The sequence below is a fragment of the Mastomys coucha genome, unplaced genomic scaffold, assembly GCF_008632895.1.
Source record: "Mastomys coucha isolate ucsf_1 unplaced genomic scaffold, UCSF_Mcou_1 pScaffold21, whole genome shotgun sequence".
NCBI classification, from domain to species: Eukaryota; Metazoa; Chordata; class Mammalia; order Rodentia; family Muridae; genus Mastomys; species Mastomys coucha.
Window position 1 is genome coordinate 159,120,290 of NW_022196904.1, and position 24,301 is coordinate 159,144,590.

Genomic DNA, 24,301 nt, shown 5'->3' on the forward strand with positions numbered 1-24,301 from the left:
ACCTGTGAGATATAAATTTCCCTTTGTTCTTTCTCCTTTCCTTTTAATTGTCATAGCAACAAAAATTTTACTTACATAGTCACAAATGTAGTAAAAATGTCCATATGACAATAAACACACCTATATTTTGTTCTTTTAATTCAAGAAAAGATGCATGAATTTTAGAAAACACATTTAAAAAGACATCAAATATACAAATGTTGTAGTAGCCTAGAACAGTAAGAGAATAGTCTGTGTTTTCTTAGGAATTGAGATTTGAAAATCAGAAGAAGCAGGTGGGATAAGATATTTTCCATCCAGAAGGAATTATAATAAATTCAGCATTGCTTCTACAAAGATTCAGCAACACCTCAAGGAAGAACTCTGAAGTGGGTTGCGGCATTTATTATCTAATGAAAAAGATAGATAGAATGGTAATAAACACACAGCTCAAAGCTCAGGCTGAAAACATTTTCATTACCCAAATATTCACCTTCCCAGAGCCATGAAGAGGGTGGCAGTCTCAAAGCATGGAGACCCATAGTATGTTACATCCTTCTCCTCCTCCTCCTCCTCCTCTTCTTCTTCTTCTTCTTTTTTTGTTTGTTTGTTTTTTGAGACAGGGTTTCTCTGTGTAGCCCTGGCTGTCCTGGAACTCACTCTGTAGACCAGGCTGGCCTTGAACTCAGAAATCTGCCTGCCTCTGCCATCCAAGTGCTGGGATTAAAGGCATGCGCCCGGCTCCTCCTACTCTTCTTTTTCCTCTTCCTTCTCCTTCTCCTCTCCCTCCTCCTCCTCCACCACCAACACCACCACCAACAACAACCATCACCACTACCACCACCACAAACAACAATGACAACAATAATAATAACAACAATCAACATCCCAAAAGGGACTTGAGAAAAAAGACCCATCTATGTCCTGAAAAGTGGACCAGAGTGGAGAGAAAAGGGGCAAAGGATGCTAGGATGTTAAACTGTATTTTATTCTTTGGTCATACTCAAAAAAAAAAGAGACCAGTAATGTAATTTCTCAAAGAGTGCAGAGTGTCCATGAAACAGAAGTAACACCTCACTGTTCCTACTCTCTGCTCTAATAACCATTCTTGCTGACTACTAACAAAGAAGAATGCTTCTAGGGGGATGGCTTCTTCTTTTGCTGAGCTGCTACCACACCTAAGGATGCTGTTCCATGGCTGAGAAGGTTCGAGATCAGAACCCCCTGAGAATGCCAGAGGCAAATGCTCATTTGCAGAATAAATGGATAGACAAGATGGGGTGCTAGAAAGAGGTTTTCTGTGACTATGTTTTAGAAAATATGGTAAGTCTTCAGTTCTTTCTACAAATCTTCAGTAAAATGGGCTGGAACGCTGGCTCAGCAGTTAAGAACACAAGTTGCTCTTGCTGAACATTTGAGTTCAATTCCTAGCACCCACATCGGGCAGCTCATGATCATCTATAACTCTATGTCACAGGGATCTGATGCCATCCCTGAAATTGATGGGCATGATGCCCACACATGGTACAAGATATGTATGCAAGTAAAATACTCAAATACACAAAATTAAATAAGAAACTCTAAAACCATTTCCAGGGAAGCCTACTCAAACGCTTCTGCTCTGAGTAAGAGAGCCTAGAGCGCAGTGCTCGTTTCTCTGCTCTGAGTAACACAGAGCCTAGAGCGCAGTGCTCGTTTCTCTGCTCTGAGTAACACAGAGCCTAGAGCGCAGTGCTCGTTTCTCTGCTCTGAGTAACACAGAGCCTAGAGCGCAGTGCTCATTTCTCTGCTCTGAGTAAGAGAGCCTAGAGCGCAGTGCTCGTTTCTCTGCTCTGAGTAACACAGAGCCTAGAGCGCAGTGCTCATTTCTCTGCTCTGAGTAAGACAGAGCCTAGAGCGCAGTGCTCGTTTCTCTGCTCTGAGTAACAGAGTGGCTAGAGCACAGTACTCATTTCGGAGGATTCATAATGCCAAGGACATCTACTTGACAACATAAATGAAGAGACTGTAAGGGTTTCATATAATTCATACAGGACAGAAAAGAAGACCCCCTGACATGTGTTGACATAGGCATTCAGGTACACTTATGTAAATGTGATGACATGTACATAAACAACTGAACAATTATATCACCTTATTTATGACTACTTTGATTCTTAAATGGATTTCCAGCCTCTTCGTATCTGATTTTCATAACCACCTCACACAATATCATATGTATGCCTTCATCTTAGATAGGCATATTTCCATGGACTAAGTCTGCTTGCATATAAGAAAAGTGAGGCATTCTGGGACTGAAGGACTATCAAGATTGCAAGGTCAGTGAGTCAGACTGGAATCCAAAATTTATCACTCTAAATTTAACATCATTTTCTTTATATTCTGTGATGGTTTATGTTGATTGTCAATTTGACAGGAACTAGAACCAACTAGAAGATAAGCCTCTGCAATGCCAATAGGGAGTAATGTACGTAGATTAGGTGAGCACCTGGGCATGCCTTTGAAGGGTAATCTAGATCAGATAATGGAGGTTAGAAAATGCTGTAATCAAGAGCACTAGACATGGTATGGGTATTACTTGGAGGAGTTTTGGTTTCAGTCATGTATATGCACCCGGACACAAAGACAGTCATATAAGAGTGCATATAGATGTGCACTTATAAGCAAAAGATCTGAGTATCAATATAAAGGCATGTCTCATGGGATGTGAAAAACTTCAAAAGCCTTACATGAAGTTGTTAAACCATCAGCAGTTCAGGGCAAGTGGCGGAGTATTTTCTAAAGATCCACTTAGAGCTTTTTCCTCCCAAGAGGTCTGAGAAATGCATAAAGAACTGCCTTCCTCCTACCCAGGATGCTAAGGCACTGGCTCTAATAGTGCTCCTAAAACTCTACCTTCAGGCAAAGTGTTGATCAGATGATACAATATTCAGAAGAAGCTGACTGTTAGATTCAAAAACAAGCTGTTGATTTAACTCTTCAAAAAGACTGAAGATGTCCAGAAACACATCTAGCCAATTTTACTTTACATCTTTGTTCAGAAAATATTGAAGGATGACAGTTGCAGCTAAGCAATTAGAACAAAAAAGTTTTAGGGCTTATAAACATTATAATATATGAAATCTTTCCAATTTTAATTCATTGACAGTTTTATGAATTTAGAGAATTTGTAAAATTTATGAGCACAGGTTTAAGCTGGGTTGTGATTTTATTTTATTACCTGAAGTTCTTCTGAAAGTACTTAGGGGAAAAAGAAGAAAATGTGTGGATCAGAAATGTCTATTAATCAGGTGTGTTCTGATAACAGTTGGTACTTACATTTAGATGATGGTGAGATCAAAACATTGTCTTGGTTGGGTGTCCTGTGATCACTCTGTGAACCTTCTGCTTCCCCATCTCTGAGTCTAATAAAACCTATCTATGATGATGTATCTACTAGAGAAGCCAGGGGCTAGAATTATCCTTTAGGACTCTGCTGAAATAGCAATAAGTTGATGGGGCTTAAGATCAAGCTTTCATTTGCAAATGGTCCTAGCCTTTTCCAGTTTATTCTGAGCACTAAAACAACTTCACTGTTGTATGTAGTCTGTATATTCACTGCAATATCAGTAATTACTATAATTTGTTAGAACTGCAAATCCTGGGCCTCTTGCCCACAGTCACTAAGTCGCAGCTCTGGGAATGGGGTCTGGTGATGCTCTGTTGAGTCTATACTAGGAACACTGCACTCCAATGAAATCAACGGGTTTTCTTCCTCTTTGCCAGAGTCAAACTGTTGCTACTACCAAAGCAGCATAAGCAGGCAAGTGCACTATTGAAAGAGAGACTGTGGCATCTAAGTATTATTTGGTTTGTGCTTTACCTTTTTAGGCAATTTTGCACTTAACATTAGCAAAACTACTAGAAGACAACCATGATTTTGGTGACTCAAAAATTAATCAATAAAAATTTTAAAAATTTAAAGTGATACTTTAAAAGTGATACAAAGAGAGAGAGAGAGAGAGAGAGAGAGAGAGAGAGAGAGAGAGAGAGAGAGAGAGAGAGAGAGAGGATAAAACTAACCAAAATACTTTGAAACATACAGTCTGGGGTATTAAGTATAGATTTCCACTATTGTCTGAAGAGACTAGCCTTCAGAAATGGAGCTAGTTCCATTGATGTAGTCTATGGGAACACAGCTCGAAGTCATTAAGATGACTGATGAAGCTGGTAGGATTGCTCAGTGATAGAGCACAGTGTAGCATAAACATGAACTAACTCAGTTCAGTGCCCAGAAAGCATCCACATACTCATGTGCACATGCATGCGCACACACAGTGTTTCTGTGAGATGTTACAAATATGGAAGAAGAGATAATTCAAACTCATACATAAAAACAAAACCAAAACAGTCACTGTCAACTTAAAAGTTTGGATTTTAGTAGTTTTGGGTTTTTAATTAAATTTATACCTTGTTTTCATTCTCTAAACTTCCAACAGTCTAATCAAGGAGAACTGCCTGAAACTTGGGATCAAGGTTTAATTTCAATCTTAGTACCTCAGAGTACTTTTGATTATTTTTATAAAAAGTGATAAAAATGTATCATTGTTCAACTACACATTACAACTTTGCTCCCACTGTATTTCCTAACACGGCCTACATTTTAAACTATTGGTGCCAAAGTTTGAAGCTACTTCACTAAATCTCTTAAAATGGTTTCATTTGATTCTCTGTAACTATATGATACAGATAATGTAATAGATACAGTCATCAAATCTCAAATTCTGATTTTAAGTTTCCCTTTCATTCTTATAATTTGTTGCGGCTCTTGCTTAATTACTCTTTCCTGTACTTTTGAGAGCACATATTAAAAAAAATCAAACTTTGTTATGTGTGGTAGCACACATATATAAACCTAGCATCCAGAGGTCTGAAGGCAGAGGACCAGTAGTCTGAAGGCAGAGGACCAGTAGTCTGAAGGCAGAGGACCAGTAGTCTGAAGGCAGAGGACCAGTAGTCTGATCTCGGCTATACAAAAAGTATTTGTCTAAAAACACTGAGTAACATGATCTTATATTTCTCTTTTTAATAAGTCAAATGGAAAACTCACCAAACTTTTACCCCTCAAATTAAATGAATATGTAAAATTATTTATAACATCTGTGGCTATATTACAAACCTTCTATCCTATGAAATTTACTATAGTAAGAGTTGAACCCTATCTATATAAGCAAATTACAACACAATAAAAAAGCTACTTTTATGGACAGTAAACACAACTGTAGCCAAGCACACAGCAAATGCAATTACACTCCATGTTGTGGAAACTGAACTTATAAACATGGGCACATGGGTAAACCCTACTTATAACAGAACTGCTCAATACCCACATGCATCTGCTGCATCTCCTCACTAAATTGGGGAGCAGTAGTAAACTTTATGGATTTAATGCTGACTTAGATGTTATAGAAAACAGTGTGTTTTAATATGTTATTCTTTATCTATAAACCAAATTTTTATGAATGAAACATTAAGTTAGTGATTTTTTTCCTTCAAAGCTTATAGTACTTTCAACTAGTATATTTGAAATTTGATTTGTAAATCTAAAGAAGATCAAGCCAAAAACAATACAAGTGGGTATGAGAGATACAATATATTTTCCTTTTATAAGCTTAAATTAATCTTCCTAATTCACAGTTTGTATAAGTAAAATGAAGCTATTTCTGGAACATTACAATATATTTATGCTCTTGAAATGCAGTGCCAATACAAATTATATCTCTTCCAAATACTATTCATTACTATAAACTCTTGTCTCAATTCAGGAAAATTCTATCTTCACAGAAGACTGGAGGCACACCATTCTGTTTGCCTTAAATTTCTGGTTTATCGATATATATAGGACAGGAATGTCCTACACCTTAAATGTGAAATTATTGCCTCTACTTCTCATCTGCTGAGGCTGGAGCTGCATGGAATATGGATATAGAAATGAAGACTGCAGGCTACTCCAAGTCCCACTTTATTAGGTACTTTAAAAAGGAGGTTCCAGAAGCTTTGGTCATTTTATGATTTTGTGTTGAAAGCAGAAGATTCCTGGTATTCTGTCTGAAAGTTTCACTTGAGGGCTCAGTTTGGTCTTAACAAGAAATGCTGAGGTCATGTGTGCTTTTGCTCATATGGGTCCTGTTTCCTAAGCACTTGAGCTAGTTGGAACACTAAGTAATTTTCATATAGCAAAAAGTTTGACATATATGGTTATTCATATTCACAACTTGAAAATTATCTTTCCCCAGCTTACATAAAAAAGCAATTTCCATGTTATATGGCTACATTGTTTTCTATACCCAGACAGCTATGGCCCAAAGACCACCACTAACTATCTTCCCTTAGGCAAGAGAAATAGACCAATTGGCTATGTTTAATGGAACTATTTTCACAAATAAAACAAAGCCATCTATACACTGATATGAAAAAGGTCCTTGTTAGAGGCAAAAAAGAAATTATTTTTGTTATCATTTATGTGAAAAAAACTGATCAATTATACTGCTTGTAAAATTATTGAAAGGTTTCTAGAATGAAACTTAAAAACTCGGTAGCATTGAGCGCTTCTGAGAAGACAAAAGAGTATGGAGGTGAGAGGCAGTCATAGCACGCGTGTTATCTGACCTTTTCAATGTGCAATATGAATTATTCATATAAAAATTAACTGAAATCTTGAAATATTCACAAGGGAATAAGGAGGCAAATTTCCTGGGGAGTTAAAAATACTTATTGTTTTAGAAAGAGCATGCCTTACACTGGATTCATGGACACTTAAAGCCCAGGGGAAAAAGAGCACTGACAATTTTAAAATGAACCCTTAGATTCCTACAAATTATATGAGCTAATCTAAATTTTTATCACATAGTAGTAGATAACCACTGAAGTTTCTTCCAAATAGTTAAGGTATATGATATTTTACATTAACTAGAAGAAATATATAATATTTCATTCAATATATTTTCCTCATGCTTTTCGACAGGATCTAGTTTTGCCAAAACCTTTTAAATGTATATAAATATTATTACACATAAATCCTAAAATTTTATATCAGTCTTAAAATGCTTAATGGAATAGTATCTAGTTAAATAATAGTATCTAGAAAAATAAAAGCAATACCGATTATAAAACACAAAAATTACTTAACAGAGGAGTGATTAAGCTTCTTAAAACATATTCCTATTCACTATTTGGAAAAGCATAAGATATATGCTTTGGTGGGAACAAAAATATCACTGTACTGACAAGTTTTTGTAGTTTTGTCCTACAAATCACAGTTCAAAATTCTATAAATGAAGATGCTAACTGAGAATAAAAACAAGAATTTCAAGCACAATGAAGAAAAAGTAGTGATACAGTCAGAGGGCAGGTGTGTATGTAGCAAGTCCAGACTCAAGACAACAACCAACTCCCATTTGGGACTTAAGGTCTATGAAATATTAACAACAGATTCCTAATTTAAACTGAGTATAAACTAAAACACTTATTCACATTTCAACTTAGCTGGACTCCAAAAAACCTGTTAATATTTCTTAAAAGTCTTTAGTATCAGCAGAAAATGTCTTTTATATATGTATATATAAAAATATGTACATATAAAGACATATACATATATAATTTATAAGAATATGGGCTCTTATTGACTATATGATACAGTAAGTAAAAGGAACAGTAGTATTTTCAATAAATAGAAATACTGATAGTTTGTACCATAATATAACATAAAAGTCACTGCCATTATCCCAAGCCAAATATGAACTATTATCACCCCAATAAAGCTTTATTTCCATCTAAAGTTATAAAGCAAAGGTAATTAGATTTGAAATAAAATCCTACTGATAATTCAGAGATGACACTCTGGATTCTGTGGAACAAAAGTGATTCATGGGCAGCAAAGTATCCCAGGGGAAGATCTGTATGTTTACTCATCACCCTTCTTCATTAGCATGTTATACGAAGCTATTTGCACATTAAAGTTCCCTTAGAAAGTGGTGTCTTTCCCAATAATCTTAAATGAGAATATTTCCATACAGACACAAATAAATTGTGTAAAAGCATCATCAATGAAGTTATGCTGAGGACCAAGGTAGAATACTGCTAGCAAGGAAATGAGTCATGGTGTTTAGTTGCTCTTCTCAAGTGTCATAAATGATTTAAATTATTTTGTATCAATGGAATGGGGTGAATTAATGATGTACTGCACTTGCTGCTCTGCTGTTCAGTAATGGCACAGTTAACTATGGTTGTCCCTCGTTTTCCATGATGTTCATCAGATACCAGATGTTCCTATATACAAAGATATAGTAATAGTTGTATATAGTCTACCAGAACACTCTACTTTCTTTTTTAAAAAAATAAAAGGTGTGTGTGTGTGTGTGTGTGTGTGTGTGTGTGTGTGTAGACACACGTGTGGAAATAACTTTCTCTTTTCTCCATGTGAGTCGTGAGGAACGAACGTAGGCCATCAGGTGTGATGGAATATACTTTTACCCACTGAGCTATCTCTCATGCCAGATCATTTATATAATCTCTGAGCTACTTATAATATGTAAAACAATATAAATATGCTAGAAAAATAATTAATATACTATACTACTTGGGGAGGGGACAATCACAAGCAAAGAGTATGTACATATTCACCAATTATTTCCCAAGTATTTTCTGTGAGGTTAGCTGAATCCACACAGATAAAATACATAGATGTAGAGAGGTGACTCTATTTTCTGCAGTCGGGATTTGGGCTAAAACATCAGTGATTCCTATATCAGTTACATTATTTATGCTACATATTACAAGTGCAAGACCAACCAGAAAAACCTGAACTTAAATGGCATAGAGAATATGCCTCATTGTAGAGAGACACACTTGAATCTCGACCAACAACAAGCTGCCACTGCTCATAGACATGCTTTTCTAAGGTTTTATTGTGACTTAAAAAAAAAAACATGACAGCAAGGAAGTCATTTGGTGACTCAGCACCTAGTAAAAGCATACCTGATTTCTAAAAATCAAAAGAATGGAAAACTGTATTGTTTTCAGCATCTGGCAAGAGGAGAAGAGTAGGGAAGTTCCATGGCTAAAGAACACTTATATTTTGCTAGTGTGCTATACTAAAATAAAACTATACAACAATAAGAGAAATCACATTGTGATTTGAGCTAATATATGCAGCATTACTGAAGTGGGATGCAAATCAAATATGTAACTCAGTAATAAATTTAAGGAAACATAGTAAACCCATGCATACAGTTAGGTTTGGATATATAGATAACTATCATATGGATTTCAATGAGAGCCCACAGATACAAAATTTCTCTTCATAGTCAACTTTCATATGCTTTTTGTTTTAAAGGAAGGATTAATGTAAAAATGTTTAATTGACAAACTGATATAATAATAAATGCTTCCAAAACTGTTCATTGGAAACTCTGGGAGTAACATCTTACATACTCTGTATAGAAAAACAAAGGCATCCACGGTTGAAAAAAATGATGCAGTTGTTCTTTTTAGTATGTATAACTGTATATTAAAATGACCTGGAATATAATAGTTATATAATTTAGCACCAGAGCTTATAAATTAAGCAAACATTAATCAAGTTGTTCCTAGGGATATTTAGGTAGCTAAACCTGGCATGAAGGCAAATGGAAATGGCTCCAAGGGCTGAGCAGGAAAGGATGGGGTTCCAGGAGGGCATGTCAGTATGAGAGAATGGGTGAAACAAAGAAGAGACAGTACACAAGGCTTGAGAAATCACAGGAACTCCCTTACCACTGCAAATGGCATCTGACATATATCTGAACAGGCATGCTATTAACTGCTGGGGCCGTTTTCCTTGTGGAATACACATAAACGTAGTGTTTTATCTATATTTCCTAATTCTTTAGTGCAGTGTTAATACAGTGGCCCAGCTAGAAAGGATATGGCTGAGTAGTAGTAACTTTAGTTTTCAATCAATATTAATATTTGTATGACTGAAAATTTAGAATTGTAAAGTTATTAGAAGCAAGGAACAATACATATAAAAAAGCACTTTGAAAATATGTAGAAAATAGTGGGATTGCTGCAAGTATCTCTTCATTTAATTTTATATTGGCTGGGAAAAAAAGCCCTTTACACTCAGAACAGCTGTTCAAATGTTAGGAAAACAGTGAATTAAAAATACTTTAAAATTTGATTAGGAAGCATCATTACTACAATACTCAGAGAACATCATGCAGAACCCCGAAGAGCGAAAAGTCTAAGCCTCTCTCTCTCACTGCTGCCATCCTCCCCAGCTCCCCCCTCCCTCCTTACACTTCAAGAGCCGGCTTCATGGAGACATGAGGAAAGTGTGTGGACTTCACTCAGATCCCCAGCACTATACTCCTCCTTCTATGCGGAGCTAGGGGTAGGAGCTCAGGACCACTGTCATGATGGCACTGAGCTACATGCCTTGTCCCAGCAGCATGATGAGTTCTATAGCTCAAGTAGAAAGTCAATTCCATTGTTATCTTAGATGATCACTCTTTTTTATGCATAATTGGGGTTACAGCGTGATGGTTTCAAATGGCTCATGATTTCCTATATTTCTGACAGCATTTCAATAAAATAATACTCTCATACTGACATGTCATATGCAGTATGAGAGTCAAATGCATATTTAAATTTAAATACTTGAAAAGTGCTATGCGAAGATATGGCCTCACTCTATCGTTTGTTCATAACTGTGATCAGCACCAGACAACTATCACAGGTGTGAATCACCTGTTATCAGCGCTTTCCAGAGGCTTTCTTTGTGACCAGAGGGTCACATGACATAGCCCACGCAGGCCTCAAACTCCCGATCCTCATACCTCTGCCTCCCCTGAGCTAGGATGACTGACAGGCATGTATACACACAATTGTTTTAAGTGCTAATATCAATAAGTATATCAAGCACATGTGGCTTTGTGTTGTAAAAGAAAGCCAGGTTTTTTTAATATATTAAATAAAATATAGTACAGGTGGTATATAATTCAGGCTGGCCTTGACATTACAGTTTTTCCTTAATCTCTGTGTGCTAAAACTCTAGGCATGAGCCCCAAGCACAACAAAGTTTTTGCATTAGAAAAATTCATTTATCTAAATCTAGCTTTCTATAACTGATAAAAAACTTCCTACTTACTGAACTGGGGCATACATGTCAGTAATGTTCTTCTCATAATGCTACCTGTTACATCTTCTAAGGTGCCAGGATAGGAAAACTGCTTCACACAACTCGTCTAACTCAAATGTATGGGAAAAACAGTACAATAGAAACCACAGAAGCTAATGGAAATTAAACACTTACTGTCGCTGGGGAGGCCCGAGTTGTGTGTGTCACTGAATGACCAGAATTCTCCATTGAATTGCCAATCAGATAGGTTCCTCCAGAGCTGCTGATGAGTTGTCCTCCTGTGACGCCCATCTGAATCCCACCAGTACCCACCATACTGTGGGAGGACACCACGGTCGTCACCTGTGCAGAACTTCCTTGAGTGTCAAAGTAATTCCCTCCAGTGTTTTGGCTATACATCTGTGTTTCTGTGTAGGGATAAGTTGTTGTTCGGCTTTAGAAGAAGAAAACAAAGGAGAAATTTATTAGCTTGTTTACATCATGATTGTTCTCTTTAATGCAAATATATTTTAAAATACATCAAAATATATAGCCTCTGAATCCTGTTAAAATTTATATTTTTCTGTAAAATATTATTCCTACCAATGGTGGGATATCCAAATTAAACGTCTGTTTCTCTAAAGAGAACCTTAACTTGGTTTTGTACTGCAGTGCATTTACCCACTATAGGAGCACATCTCCAACTAAGAATATGTCAATTCTCTATAAGTATGTTAAGCAAATTCCTTCCTTTTATTTGAAACCTCAGGAATATGAGAGTGTTAGGAAGACTAGAATCTGTAACAGCAGGGAGCTGGCAGAGAGTCCCCCTCTGAGGCCGCCTCCCATCTCCTCATGACTAGTGACTATCCTTCATAGCTCAAGAAGTGTCTATGGACTTCTTCCTAACGCCAAAGGATCAGCAGCAGACACAGCACACACTTCTATCCCGTGGCGCTCCCCTCCACACTCTATACTTAGTTAATGACTGTGCCACTCTTCATGTACTTACTTTCCACTTCCCAAAAAGTCTGGTCCAGCCTCTGACCTTAGCCTTTCAGTGAAATGGCTTTTAATAAGGTCACTTGTGACCAAATGTAAATACCAGGCTAAAAGGCTCCTGTCAGCCCTTCTGCCCTTTGACCTATCTGCAGAATGACACTGCTGACCACTCCATGTTGCCCTTTTCTTCTTTGTCTGTTCTGATTAAGCTTATCTGATTTTTTTTTTACTTTCAGTTGATGACATCTTACATTATAAGATACTTTTATATTTCTTTTTATTTTGTAATATCTGAAAGCTCACAAAATGTTACAAAAGTACAGAAATATAAAAATGTACAGCCACAAACACTTCACATGCTTATATTTTTAAAAATTCAAAGGATAAACTAACATTTCCAGTTCTTGCTATTCTGTAGCTCCATCCCTACTGTGGCCATGCCTGACTGTTGGGCAGGCATCAATCCTTTGGGTACCAACTAGGGTCAGGGCTTCATTTTCTGTGACACTTCATTTCCACTCCTTACATTCACTGTTAACACTCAGTGTCCCCCCTTTTTCTAATCTCCATACTCCTGGCATGTTCAATATGCTAGAGTTTGTGGTTCTTGCTTTTCTTGTTAATTTAATGGAAACCACGGGCCTTTATCATGTACTACATGACACATATGTGCTCATGTTAAACTATCTAGAGTTAGGAAACTTTCTTTTCAAGTTCTAATGTAAGAATTTTAACATCTGAATTTCTAATAATCAACAATTATTTCTAAACACCCACATAACTCATTGAACATGGAGATGAGCTGGTGCCTACACGGAGCCCTGACCTCTATGTTCTGTCTTTGGTGTGGGAAGAAACTCTGCAGGCTACAAAAAGATAAATGTAAACACGAACCCAGCCACAAAACCTTTTTCCTATAATGAGTCCTGTCTGCATTATAAGCTAAGACAATAAGGCACAGAACAAGTGGGAGTAGCCAACCAATGTCTTATTTGACTTACGGTCCACTCTATGAGACAGAACCCATAACCAACACTGCTTGGGTGACTAAGAACCAGGGACTACACAGCCCAGAGACTTAAGAAAAGGCCCTAAAATGGATCAAAAAATGACTCCTAATGCTATTTTGCTGAACCTATGCCTTATTTAGTTGTTATCAGGGAGTCTTCCTACTGTAGCAGATGGGAACAGATGCAGACACCCATAGCTGGACATTACACATAGAGTACTTAGAACACACAGCACTAAATGGAGTGTCTTCATCAAATCCCTTCCCAGAGAGTTCAGGGAACACTGTTAAAGAGGAGATGGAAAGAGTGTAAGAGCCACAGGGGATGAAAGATACTGGGAGAACAAGCCTCTCTGAATCATCTGAGCAAAGCTCATATGAACTCAAGAGATTGAAGCAGCACCACAGAGCTGACACAGGTCTGCACCAGGTCTTCTGCATATATATTACAGCTTTCAGCTTAGTATTCTTTATGGGACTCCCTAGTGTGTGATGAGTGGGCCCTTGATTCTTATGCCCACTCTTGGGGTTTTTTTCCTTCTGCTGGGTTGCCTTAGCCTACTGCTTTCTGCTTTATCTGATATTTTATCTTGTTAGGTTTGGTCTTGAACTTTTAGAAGCCTGGCATTATTTTAGTGAAAGGCAGGAAGAGACTGGATCCAGAGCAGAGGGCAGAGGTGAGCAACTGGGAGGAGGAGAGGGAGTAGAAACTGTAATTAGGATATATTATATGAGAAAAGATCTATTTTCAATAAAAAAGAACAAAAAAAAAAAAAGAGAAAAATCTATGCTATTAAGTACCCTCAAGGTTTTTGTTCTTTTATGCCCTTGTTCAGGGCAGAGACTAACACCCCCAACTCCAGTTTTTGACATTAGAGCTAACGCTTCTTTTATGCTGATATAAGCCAGTAAATCCTAAGAAATTTCTTTTATATAAAACACGGAATTCTACAATATGCTTTTCCATCCTCTTAATCCTTAATTCACAACGCCATTTACTATAGCTGCCTTCTAATTGGTTTTCCTTCTTCAAACCTGGATCTCTGCCAATTTTCCTCCAATTTTGCTGCCATGGGAATTTTTCTAAAGTATAAATATGGAAACAAAATTTTACTAAAAAATCTTGCCATGATTGCTGCTTTTAAAAGTCTTCCTTGCCTTCAAAAACTGCTCAAAACCTTACAGGAAGCACCAGGATTGGTTTGCACATAATCTCAGAACTCAGTTATGGACCTGTTAACTGCTTACTTCAATAACAGCACAATGGCCATCATTTTCCTTTAGGAAAGTACCATTTTCTCCAGCCTTTTTGCTTTGTTTGGAGAGCTTTCTTACTTCTCCCAAATCTCTTCCTTTGTCCTAATCACCCTTAAAAGTTCAGTGTAAGGTCCTCATCTCAGATTTACTTTCTTCATCTTTGCTTACCACAACCAATTTGTACTGCTAAAACACAGCTTCCAATAAACTGACTGCTTATTTACTCATATATCTGTACTTGCATGAAACTGTACCTAACTTCTACCTATAATCTTAACACAATACAGTCACTATACATAGTAAGCACAATGAATAGACAGTAACTTAAAACACAATTTCTATTGACCATAATATTTAGCTTTATAAATTTAAATAAACATTTTTTAATATTTTGTTAATCATAAAAAATTGTGTAAAGCTAAGACTTTTAAATTTTCAATAAGAAATTTTAACCCATCACAATACTTATATCTGGTATACCCATATATATCTGCTATAACCATAGATTAGTGTCTCACTCAGCCATCATCCGAGAAGCTTGTTGTAACACAAGATAAAATGCAGAGACCACTCAGTACTAAATGAGATGTATTCATCAAACTCTCCCCTCAGGGCCCAGGCCTCTGTATGGAAAAGAAAGTAGAAGAGCCGGGAAGGGGGTGAGTCCAAGGAAACAGCATTTTCCAGACACAACGGGACTGATGCACATATGAACTCAGAGACTGTGTCAGCACTCATGGGGGCTGCACATGTACATACTAGATGTGGCCCCAGCAATAAGAAGGGGAAGTGGGCATATGTTTGCACCCCTAACCAAGAAGTTATGTACAATCAGTATTTGTTTTTAAAGAATATTTTTAAAAAACTGAAAATGCCATTTAAAATATATGTAAAATTCTTATCATTGCTATAATTTCCCAAACTAGAAGTCTTCTATGTTTAATAAAGTAAAGATAGCCAAGTTGATTTCACATTTATAGTAAAAGAAAGAGAAATTCATGCTCATTTATGTCCACTGAATATAAAACAGACTCATTTAATAATGTATTAATTAAGACAACCTGATGTTGGTGTAAATTATAGTCAAATGAATTGTTATAAATACATACAGAGCAATAAATACTGACACAAGCAAGACATGGTTCTGTTTCTCTTTCAGAGTCTAAGAGTGATAAGTAAGTGTGCCTCCTATGGCAATGCTTTCTAAATTACAGACACAGTAACCATAGTAACAGCTAAAGACAGCTCATGGTTGTTGACTATTTGCTATACAACACACTCTTCACAGTTGTAGAGAAATTTTAACCTAGCAACAAGGCTGCTCTGGCAAGGAATCATATCCAAAAACCTTTTAGGTCTATGTGATTTGGCTGGAGAACAGATATACTCTGCAGTTACAGCATGGTCTGGCTGGAATATAGACAAGCAGTTAGTATGTACCTTTAATCCCAAACTATAGAAGTAAGGTTAGTTTGTAGACAGAATCAGCCATGTTTGAGAGTAACATTTAATTTAGGGGCAGACAAAGTGATAAATCAGAGATAGCATTGACAGAATGATTCAGAGATAAGGATATGCCCAACTCTCGAACAAGAACAGTAGAGAGGTGACTTACAAGAGCCAGGCAGAAAGAGAGAGGAAGCAATTTTATTGGGACAGTTTTACAGAGACAGGCTGTTCAGTGAGAAGACTAGAGAAGTCAGATTGAATCAGTCAGCTTGGAAAGGACATTGAGCCAGAATAGCTGAGTTGAACAGCCAGAGTTCAAAAAGAACTAGAAAGGATGAGTTTATTCAGCAGTTAAGATGAACAATTACATGTGTCAAATAAAAGTTACTTTTACACTTTCATGTATTCTTTAATTTGTATGGTGATTCTTTGACTGATACAATTCATGTTTCACACATAATCTGAATAATTTGGATCAGTTCAAATACAGTTTGGATCAGTTCAAAGGATTTGTCTAAAGTTAAACATTCATGAAACAAATATTTAATACTCAAACTCGGCTCATGTTCTGAATCTTATGGAAAGAATTTATGATTTTATAATCATAAATTACATCTATGAATAAGTAAGAAGGAACCATTCTAAAGGATAGTAACAGGTTCTTAGAGTTCCTGTTGTAATTTAGAATTGCATTTCCTCAGTCATGACTCTCTCCTCTTCCTCAGAGTGGGACCCTCAAAGCTGAAGAAGAGCTGATAGAGAAGCCAGAGGCATGTAAGACAGAACAAAGAAGCATGTGTTAATTATTCCAGCAGTTTTGTCAATATGGACATTGCTACTAGACCTTAAGAAAAAATATATCAAGGGACTAGAGTCATTCCATCTTTCAGGTGTGCCTTCTTCATGAATTTCTCAATAGAGATCAATAAGACACGTGCACTGCAAATCAATACATGAAGTCTACATAGCCCTCAGTTCAGCAGGAAAATAGGGCTGTGGATAGCAAGCTACTTTAGCTTTCACATTTCTTCTAGCTGGGAATGTGTTAGGGGCTAGGAAATAGTCACAGAACAAGAGAAGGGAGCAGGCACCAAAGTACAGGTAACCAAAGTTACAGACTGTATACCATGCATGAACCCTAAGGTTGGCTTAGCTGTTTCATAAACACATAGTAGTTAAGACATGCCATGTCTAAGTGACTATAAAAAAATAAAACCACAACTAGGAAATGAAGGTGATGAATTGTCTAAGTTTGATCTTGATCTAATTACACACACACACACACACACACACACACACACACACACACACACACCCCACGGTGATATTAGAAGTAGGCTATAACATCCTCACATTGATTTTAATTTCTGGGAAGCAAACATTACCTTATTAAATGGTATCTCATGAGCCCAAATGAAAACAAAGTAACACACAAGTAACACCTACAAGTCTTACTAAGTTTAAATGTTTAAGCTCCTAAATCAGTACCTAGAATGGATCACCAGCACCAGCACCAGCACCACCACAGCCTGTCTGGTATGTGTCATCATACTCAGCTCTGAAGAATGATTTTTTTAAATACCAAGAGAAAAGCAAATAGTTCTTCTGTACTAGAAACAGAGGCTCTTCAGGTACTATAATCAGTTTTTCATACTATAAACTCTGAATGCATCTTTCATTTTTTTCCCCTTCATTTCTTGCTTCAATATTATTTTCCTCCGAAATCTCCTACACACATTCAAGGAAATATCTCAGTTATGGTCTGTCTGTCAGGTGTCTATTATTTAACTGAACTTTCCTGAAACAGCCAAATTTCTAGGTAGCTTTATGCACATTAGAAAGAGGTCCTGTGTCCATTTTGTTTGTTTGAGACAAACTGCCAAAGGCTATGAGTCATGTAAATAACTTGTCATATGATTTCTACAGCTAAAGCAAAATCTTGCTATTATTCCCATATGTACCCAATAATGAATGTGGAAGTGTATATGTATGCGTGTGTATATGTGTGTGTGTATGTGTATGAATATGTGTATGTGTGTGTATGAGTATGTGTATGTGTATGAGTATGTGTATGTGTATGAGTATGTGTATGTGTGTGTATGAGTATGTGTATGAGTATGAGTATGTGTATGTGTATATGAGTATGTGTATGAGTATGAGTATGTGTATGTGCATGTGTGTATGTATGTGTATGTGTATATGTATATGTTTACTGGCAGAAGCTTCTTCAAAGCTCAATCTATGGTTCTACATAAATGCCAGGAGTCTCACTCATTTAATTCAGTTAATTAATGCTGCCTTGGCATACACCATGGTTAAGCATGACTCTGAATATTCTCTACTTGCTTATTCATTAGAATGACCAAGCCAATAGAGCTGAGATTTAACCATTTTCATTCCCTTTTCCAGGTTCTAGTGCCTCATGTATAGGTCCATAATATATTATCTCTAAACTATGTACTTTGCATTTTATAAAGGTTTTGAATATCATGCCAATAATAAGATTGCCTTTATAAAATCCAACAAGATTATGGGAGGAGTAAACTAAGAAAATAAATAGTTCATAAATTTCATATGATAAATCAAATTAAAAAATATAATATAGCAATGGGACAATATCTAATATCATAAACTCACTAAATATAGGCTTTCCTGCACAGTCTAATACTACCCAAACAATATATTTAATTTTCCTTAAATATTTACAAAATATATCTACATTTAAAGGACTAGATGCTAATTTAATAAAAACCATAAATAGGTATAATAGTGATTTTTAATAATTAGCCATTAAAATTACAAGTTTTGTTTCTTTCTTCAATAGCTATGTAAATACTGTATATAAAATTTCCAGAAAGAAAGAAAGAAAGAAAGAAAGAAAGAAAGAAAGAAAGAAAGGGAGGAAGGAAGGAAGGAAGGAAGGAAGAAAAGAAGAGAAGAGAAGAGAAAGAAAAGAAAAGAAAAGAAAAGAAAGGAAAAGAAAGGAAATCGGCATTCAAAAAACTTCAAATAAGTCAGTATCTGGAGATTACTGAAAAGCAATGTACACTGGAGGAGACATGTGACTTCCACCCAGCTGAGCTTCAGTTTATTTGTCTGTAAAAGGGATGGGAAGGAATGATCTCAATATTTCTAACTCTGACATTCTAAACAAGCAGCTACATTTGAATGCCTTTCATCTTTGGAGAGATGGGAATTATACGTAGATAACACCAGAAGCCTTTCTCTAATTGTGAAGAGACATCCAAGTTCTTCTCATACAAGGTCATTTCTCCCTCCAAGAAGGTTGCCTATGGAGCCAGTGAGCTGGTGAGCTCTAAATGGGAAGTGGAAGTCCACACTGGCTCCTGCTCCTGCTCCCGCACATCTTCGACTATGCAGCAGTAGAAGCACAAATGAAGAAAGCATTTTCTCCTACTGGTTACAGAATCCCATGAACTCACTGCTGCTAAGGAAAGAGGATCTTAAAGATAATAAGAAAACCTAATTTCACCTGCAAATTCTGAAACTCAGCTGTACTATGTAAGGAGGAAAAGAATAACTTGAAGTGGTTTCTTATTAATCATTTGAAGTAAATGGGAGAGGTAAGTGGAGGTCTTCAGACAATGTACTAACAACAGGTGTTTCAAGAGGCGATGCTTAGAAAATTGAGTCCCATTTTGTTTGCATGCTTATGGATTTTGAATAAATTACAAATGTCAAAAGTGTCATTTTCCAAAGTATACTGTGTAAAACTCAGTAGAGTTTCTTTCCTAAATACTGGCTTTCTTTTCTCCCAAATACAGGACTTTTAAAACCTCAATAGCTCTATTAGGAATTGGGGATCTTCCTGAAGACTGCTACAAGTTTTTCTCCATTTGTATAAACAAAGTATGCTTTAAAGGGACTCATACTTTTTAAGGGACTTGTAGAAGATAGTTTGGGAAATGTCTTCCTTTAGTTGATGACAAATGTACTATCTCAAACAAGAACTGACAGAGTCAATCCATAGACTTCACAGCTATGCAAACAACAAACACCTTTACATCTTAAAAACCTACTACCTCTAAACAATAGACAACTTTCATTTATGGCTTACATTTTAAAAAGTCATTATAAAACAGACTTCTTAATTTTGCCAGTTTAGATACCAACATTCTTCCCACTCTGACAAGCATGGTGCATGACTGCGTGGAAGGATAGAAGTAAAAAGAGGAAAGAAAAAAGCAGAAAACTACTTTTATTTTAAAGATCTGATTTCTTACTAACCAAGAGATTGTGGCTGCAAGAGAACTCTCTGCTTGTGGCATGAGATATTCCTTGGCTAGTTCAATCATAGTAACACAGATGACTGGAAATTATAAGTTTTAAGAATTAATACAGAGATAACTATGGCCTAGATTTGGGGGAAATATATTTGGGAGATAAAGCTTAGGTTCCTCCAGAACATGAATAAAATAAGCCGAAGAACAGATGGAGTTATTACCCTTTCCCTTGAGTCAAAAGCAATGATTCTGTGTCAACAGCCAGCATGGTAAAGTAGTCTCAATTGTTCAATTGAAATCCATGCCTACTTGCTAACCCACACTGTTAAGGCTGTTATGCTAGCAGTAATTGTCAATATTCACAGCAAGAACCAGGTAAACACTTTAGTTTCAGCAAATTATGATGATTACACATTCTCATAAGTGATTACACGCATCTGTGAGTGCTGTCATCACCTCCTGAGTGAGACCCTGTGCATTATGTCTATATGAAATGAGGATGCTGGTAACATTGGCTTAGAGACCAGACTTCCAAAGAGTATGCAGGTTGTAGGGTCATGTATTGGGTGCTTGAAAGTTCATGATAACAATCAGAGTCCCTCTCCTCTAGGAGTGTCATTAGCAAAATGTGGTTATTATCACATAGAAGTGGGACTCTGAGGTCTAAGTCAGAGATCAAATACTAACTGCCTATTAATTCAGTGTGACACAACAGAAGAATGAAGATCATACTTTCCGAGCAGATACGGAAGTCTATTGAATAAAAACTAAGACTACAAATGACCTCAGATGGACATGTGATATACAAGCTGTATGCAGTCTAATGGCAGCAGTATAAAATTACAGAAAGATTCAAATGGCTTATGATGAAAAAGTAATTATTTTGATGCCTGAGAAAAATATTCATAGTCATCTACTCACTAAAATCCTAGATATAATTCATAGCAACATAATGGCATTTCCTTGTTGAGTGTAAAGGGGATACTTCAGAATTCCTATTCAAAATGTATATTTGCTAGTAATGAGGGGTTTTAAAGGCGCATCTTCTCCCCTGACCAAGAGTGCTCATTGTGACATGATCCTTGGAATTGGAGATGCTATCTAGGCCCACACAGTCCAGATCAAAGCTAATTGGACTTTGTAGCAAGTGAACTCATGACCTCGACCTCATTAGCCATGATCTAATCAACTGAACTAGTGGCCACAGAAAATATGGGTTGGCACAAGACAGTTTCTTTGGAATCAATTCTGTACTTAAACACTTCTTACAATTTTAAAGAATCAACTTTAGAAATGATATTTTTCTATAGTTTTCAAGTGTATAAATTCATCTAATTTATATTTATTACATGGGATGGTTAAATATGTACAATAAAGAACAAAGGAGCCAAAAAGATGGCTTAGCAGACACAGGCTTATGCCACCATGCCTGATAGTCCTGAAACCAACATGGTAAAAGGAAAAAGGCCTATTTCCACAAGGTGTCTTTTTGTTTAATTTTGATACTCACATACACATAAGCAAACAAACAAATGTAAAAGTACAGTATGAAATGAAGATGACATGTAAAGAATTTAGGAAAGAAAGGCACAAGCAAAGCACAGCATTTATCAGCAATAATTAATGTTTGTACCAATTTCTTGATTGAACCATAAAGGGCTTCTGAAAGGCTGACTATCTGCTGCCCTAGCTCAAAGTCACATCCCTCTAAGGGAGCAGAGCAATGCCCCCTGAACTACTGTGATAGTCTCAGTCTCTGTCTCTGTCTCTATCTCTGTCTCTGTCTCTCTCTTAAATTCAGTTTTATTAGATATTTTCTTTATTTACATTTGAAATGTTATCCCCTTTACTGGTTTTGCCTCTGAAAATAAATCCTATTCCATTCCCCTTCTCCTGCTTCCTGGCCATGGCATTCCCCTATACTGGGGCATCGAGCCTTCACAGGACCAAAGGCCTCTCCTCCCATTGATGACTGACTAGGCCATCCTCTGTTACATATGCAGCTGGAGCCATGAGTCCCACCATGTGTACTCTAAGTGGCCCTTTCTTTGTCCACCTAGCCTGTCACACAGACCTGAAAGATATGAGAACCCACACACTCAGCTTCTGTGGCCACTCAGCATTCACTGTGAGAAGCAATGACAACTAACAGTGAAGCTGCTTCTAGCAGCTTCTACAAAGATATTTATCATCTCAGAGAATAAGGTTCAAGTAAAAAGCATCTTTTTCATTTAGTATAAATGCCTACAGTAGTTTAAATTCATCTTAGAAATGTTAAAATCAAGCTGCAGGAGGCCCTAAACCTACCTAACAAATAGGTGAACATCAGCTACACTATTAACTATGAAGATAGTTGAATATCCACTAGAATAACAGAAACTTAGTGACTTTTTAAAAATGCCAATGATCTAAATAAATTCAAATAAAACCAAGTGGCAAGTACTCGCTCAGGGATATTTCTTCTCAGTATCAAAAACATTGTAGGGCATTTGTCATATAATACTAGATGGAAAATATAAGGCAAGCTTATTGAGGAAGAGAAGCTAGGTCCAAGTCAGAGTGAAACACTGTTCTATGAGGAAGAACACTCTAGACTGGTTGGGGTAGCAAGGAGCTGGAAAGAAAGAAGAATGAGCCCAAATGCTATTTCAAAAAAGAAGAAGGAGGAAGAAGAGGAGGAGGAAGAGGAAGAAGAGGAGGAGGAGAAGGAGGAGGAAGAAGAGGAGGAAGAAGAAGAGGAGGAGGAAGAGGAGGAGGAGGAGGAGGAAGAAGAGGAGGAAGAAGAGGAGGAGGAGGAAGAGGAGGAGGAGGAGAAGAAGAAGAAGAAGAAGAAGAAGAAGAAGAAGAAGAAGAAGAAGAAGAAGAAGAAGAAGAAGAAGAAGAAGAAGAAGAGAGAAAGGAAGAAAGAAAAAATGTATTTGACTCCTGGAAACATAATGGTACTTCTAGGAAGTAATCAAAGTTGGTATGCCAGAAGCAGGTGAGAAGTATGGAGGGAAGGAGGAAGAATATGCCAAGAACAACATGTTTGTTTTCAGGTAATTAAGGTGTTCATATGGCAGGGATATCATGGACAGATTCAGTAACTAATGAACAAATAAAACATGTGGAAATCTAGGTAAGATGCTGGATTAGAGGCTGAGTCTGGGTGAATAGATGAATAAAGTGAGAAGTCTAGGGGTGTACCACTCTGCCAAGATGCTCACATCAAGTGCCCAGCCCATACTGTGCACACCATTAAACCCCCCTCTAAGCACAGTTCTGCCACTGCCTCAGCACTCACTGCGGCTGCGCGTGAGCAGACAGGGCCAGAGTACGCAGATTCTGGCCTGAGGATTTTGAATGAAGCAATGTCAGCACACAAAATTCTTCTCTTCTGCATGGGCACACTGTCTGAATTATTGAGACTCTCTGTCATTCCCAACTTGTAGAAACTAATACAAATGACAAGGGAAAAATTACCAGATACATAATAGCTGCTATTCTTATGTTATTGTTTGTTTTTATTTTTAATTCTTGGTTGCTTAATTTTTTTCTATAATTTAAATTTTTATGTGCATTTTTAAATTACTGAGCTGTGTTTTTTTTTTTAAATTGCTTGATTACAAAAATGAGGAAGGAAGGAAGGGAAAAATTGAGGAATAAAGGAAAGACAGACAAGAAAAGAAAAGACTTCAAAGTCTGGCATTCCCTTTTCTTGAACTACAAAAATCTCTTTACTTCCAGATCTATGGTACTCTATCTTCTACAGCTGGATCCATATACATTTCTACCCATTCACAGTCTTCCCCCTTTATATACTTTCTCAATCACTTCTTATCTCCCTACATAGCAATATTTACAACCCAGCCTTTATAAAAATCTGTAAATTTCATTTTCCCCAATGGCACTACTTCTGGATCAAATGAGGGAACTAGAGTGTCTATTGAAAGCAATGTCAAAACAGCCAGTAAGGCACTGGGGACACAAAGCCACTTTTTACTACAACCAAGTAAAAGTGGACACTATAGTTAGCAATGAACACTCCTCTTCTACCTTTCTGAAGGACTCATATAAGACAAATCAAAACAAAATATTAGGAAAAGGAATAAAGTAAAATAAGAAGACACATCCATCCCAACAGATACACAAAATACAACAGAGAAATGCAAGGAATGAGACAACTCACCATAGCACACCTGCAGCCTCTCAACTCCATAAAAATACAAAACAAAGACATTAAGA

At 36.8% G+C, this 24,301-nt stretch overlaps 1 protein-coding gene across 14 annotated transcripts in view; it reads right to left on the reverse strand.

The window, feature by feature from the left end:
* Rfx3 (regulatory factor X3) overlaps nucleotides 1-24,301 on the reverse strand; it is a 246,388-nt gene that overhangs the window by 78,538 nt on the left and 143,549 nt on the right. For all 14 annotated transcript variants that reach the window (XM_031390020.1, XM_031390027.1, XM_031390031.1 and 11 more), the window contains one exon: nucleotides 11,312-11,570. In XM_031390020.1, the coding sequence (XP_031245880.1) occupies nucleotides 11,312-11,570 (259 nt within the window). The remainder of the gene's footprint in view (nucleotides 1-11,311; nucleotides 11,571-24,301) is intronic.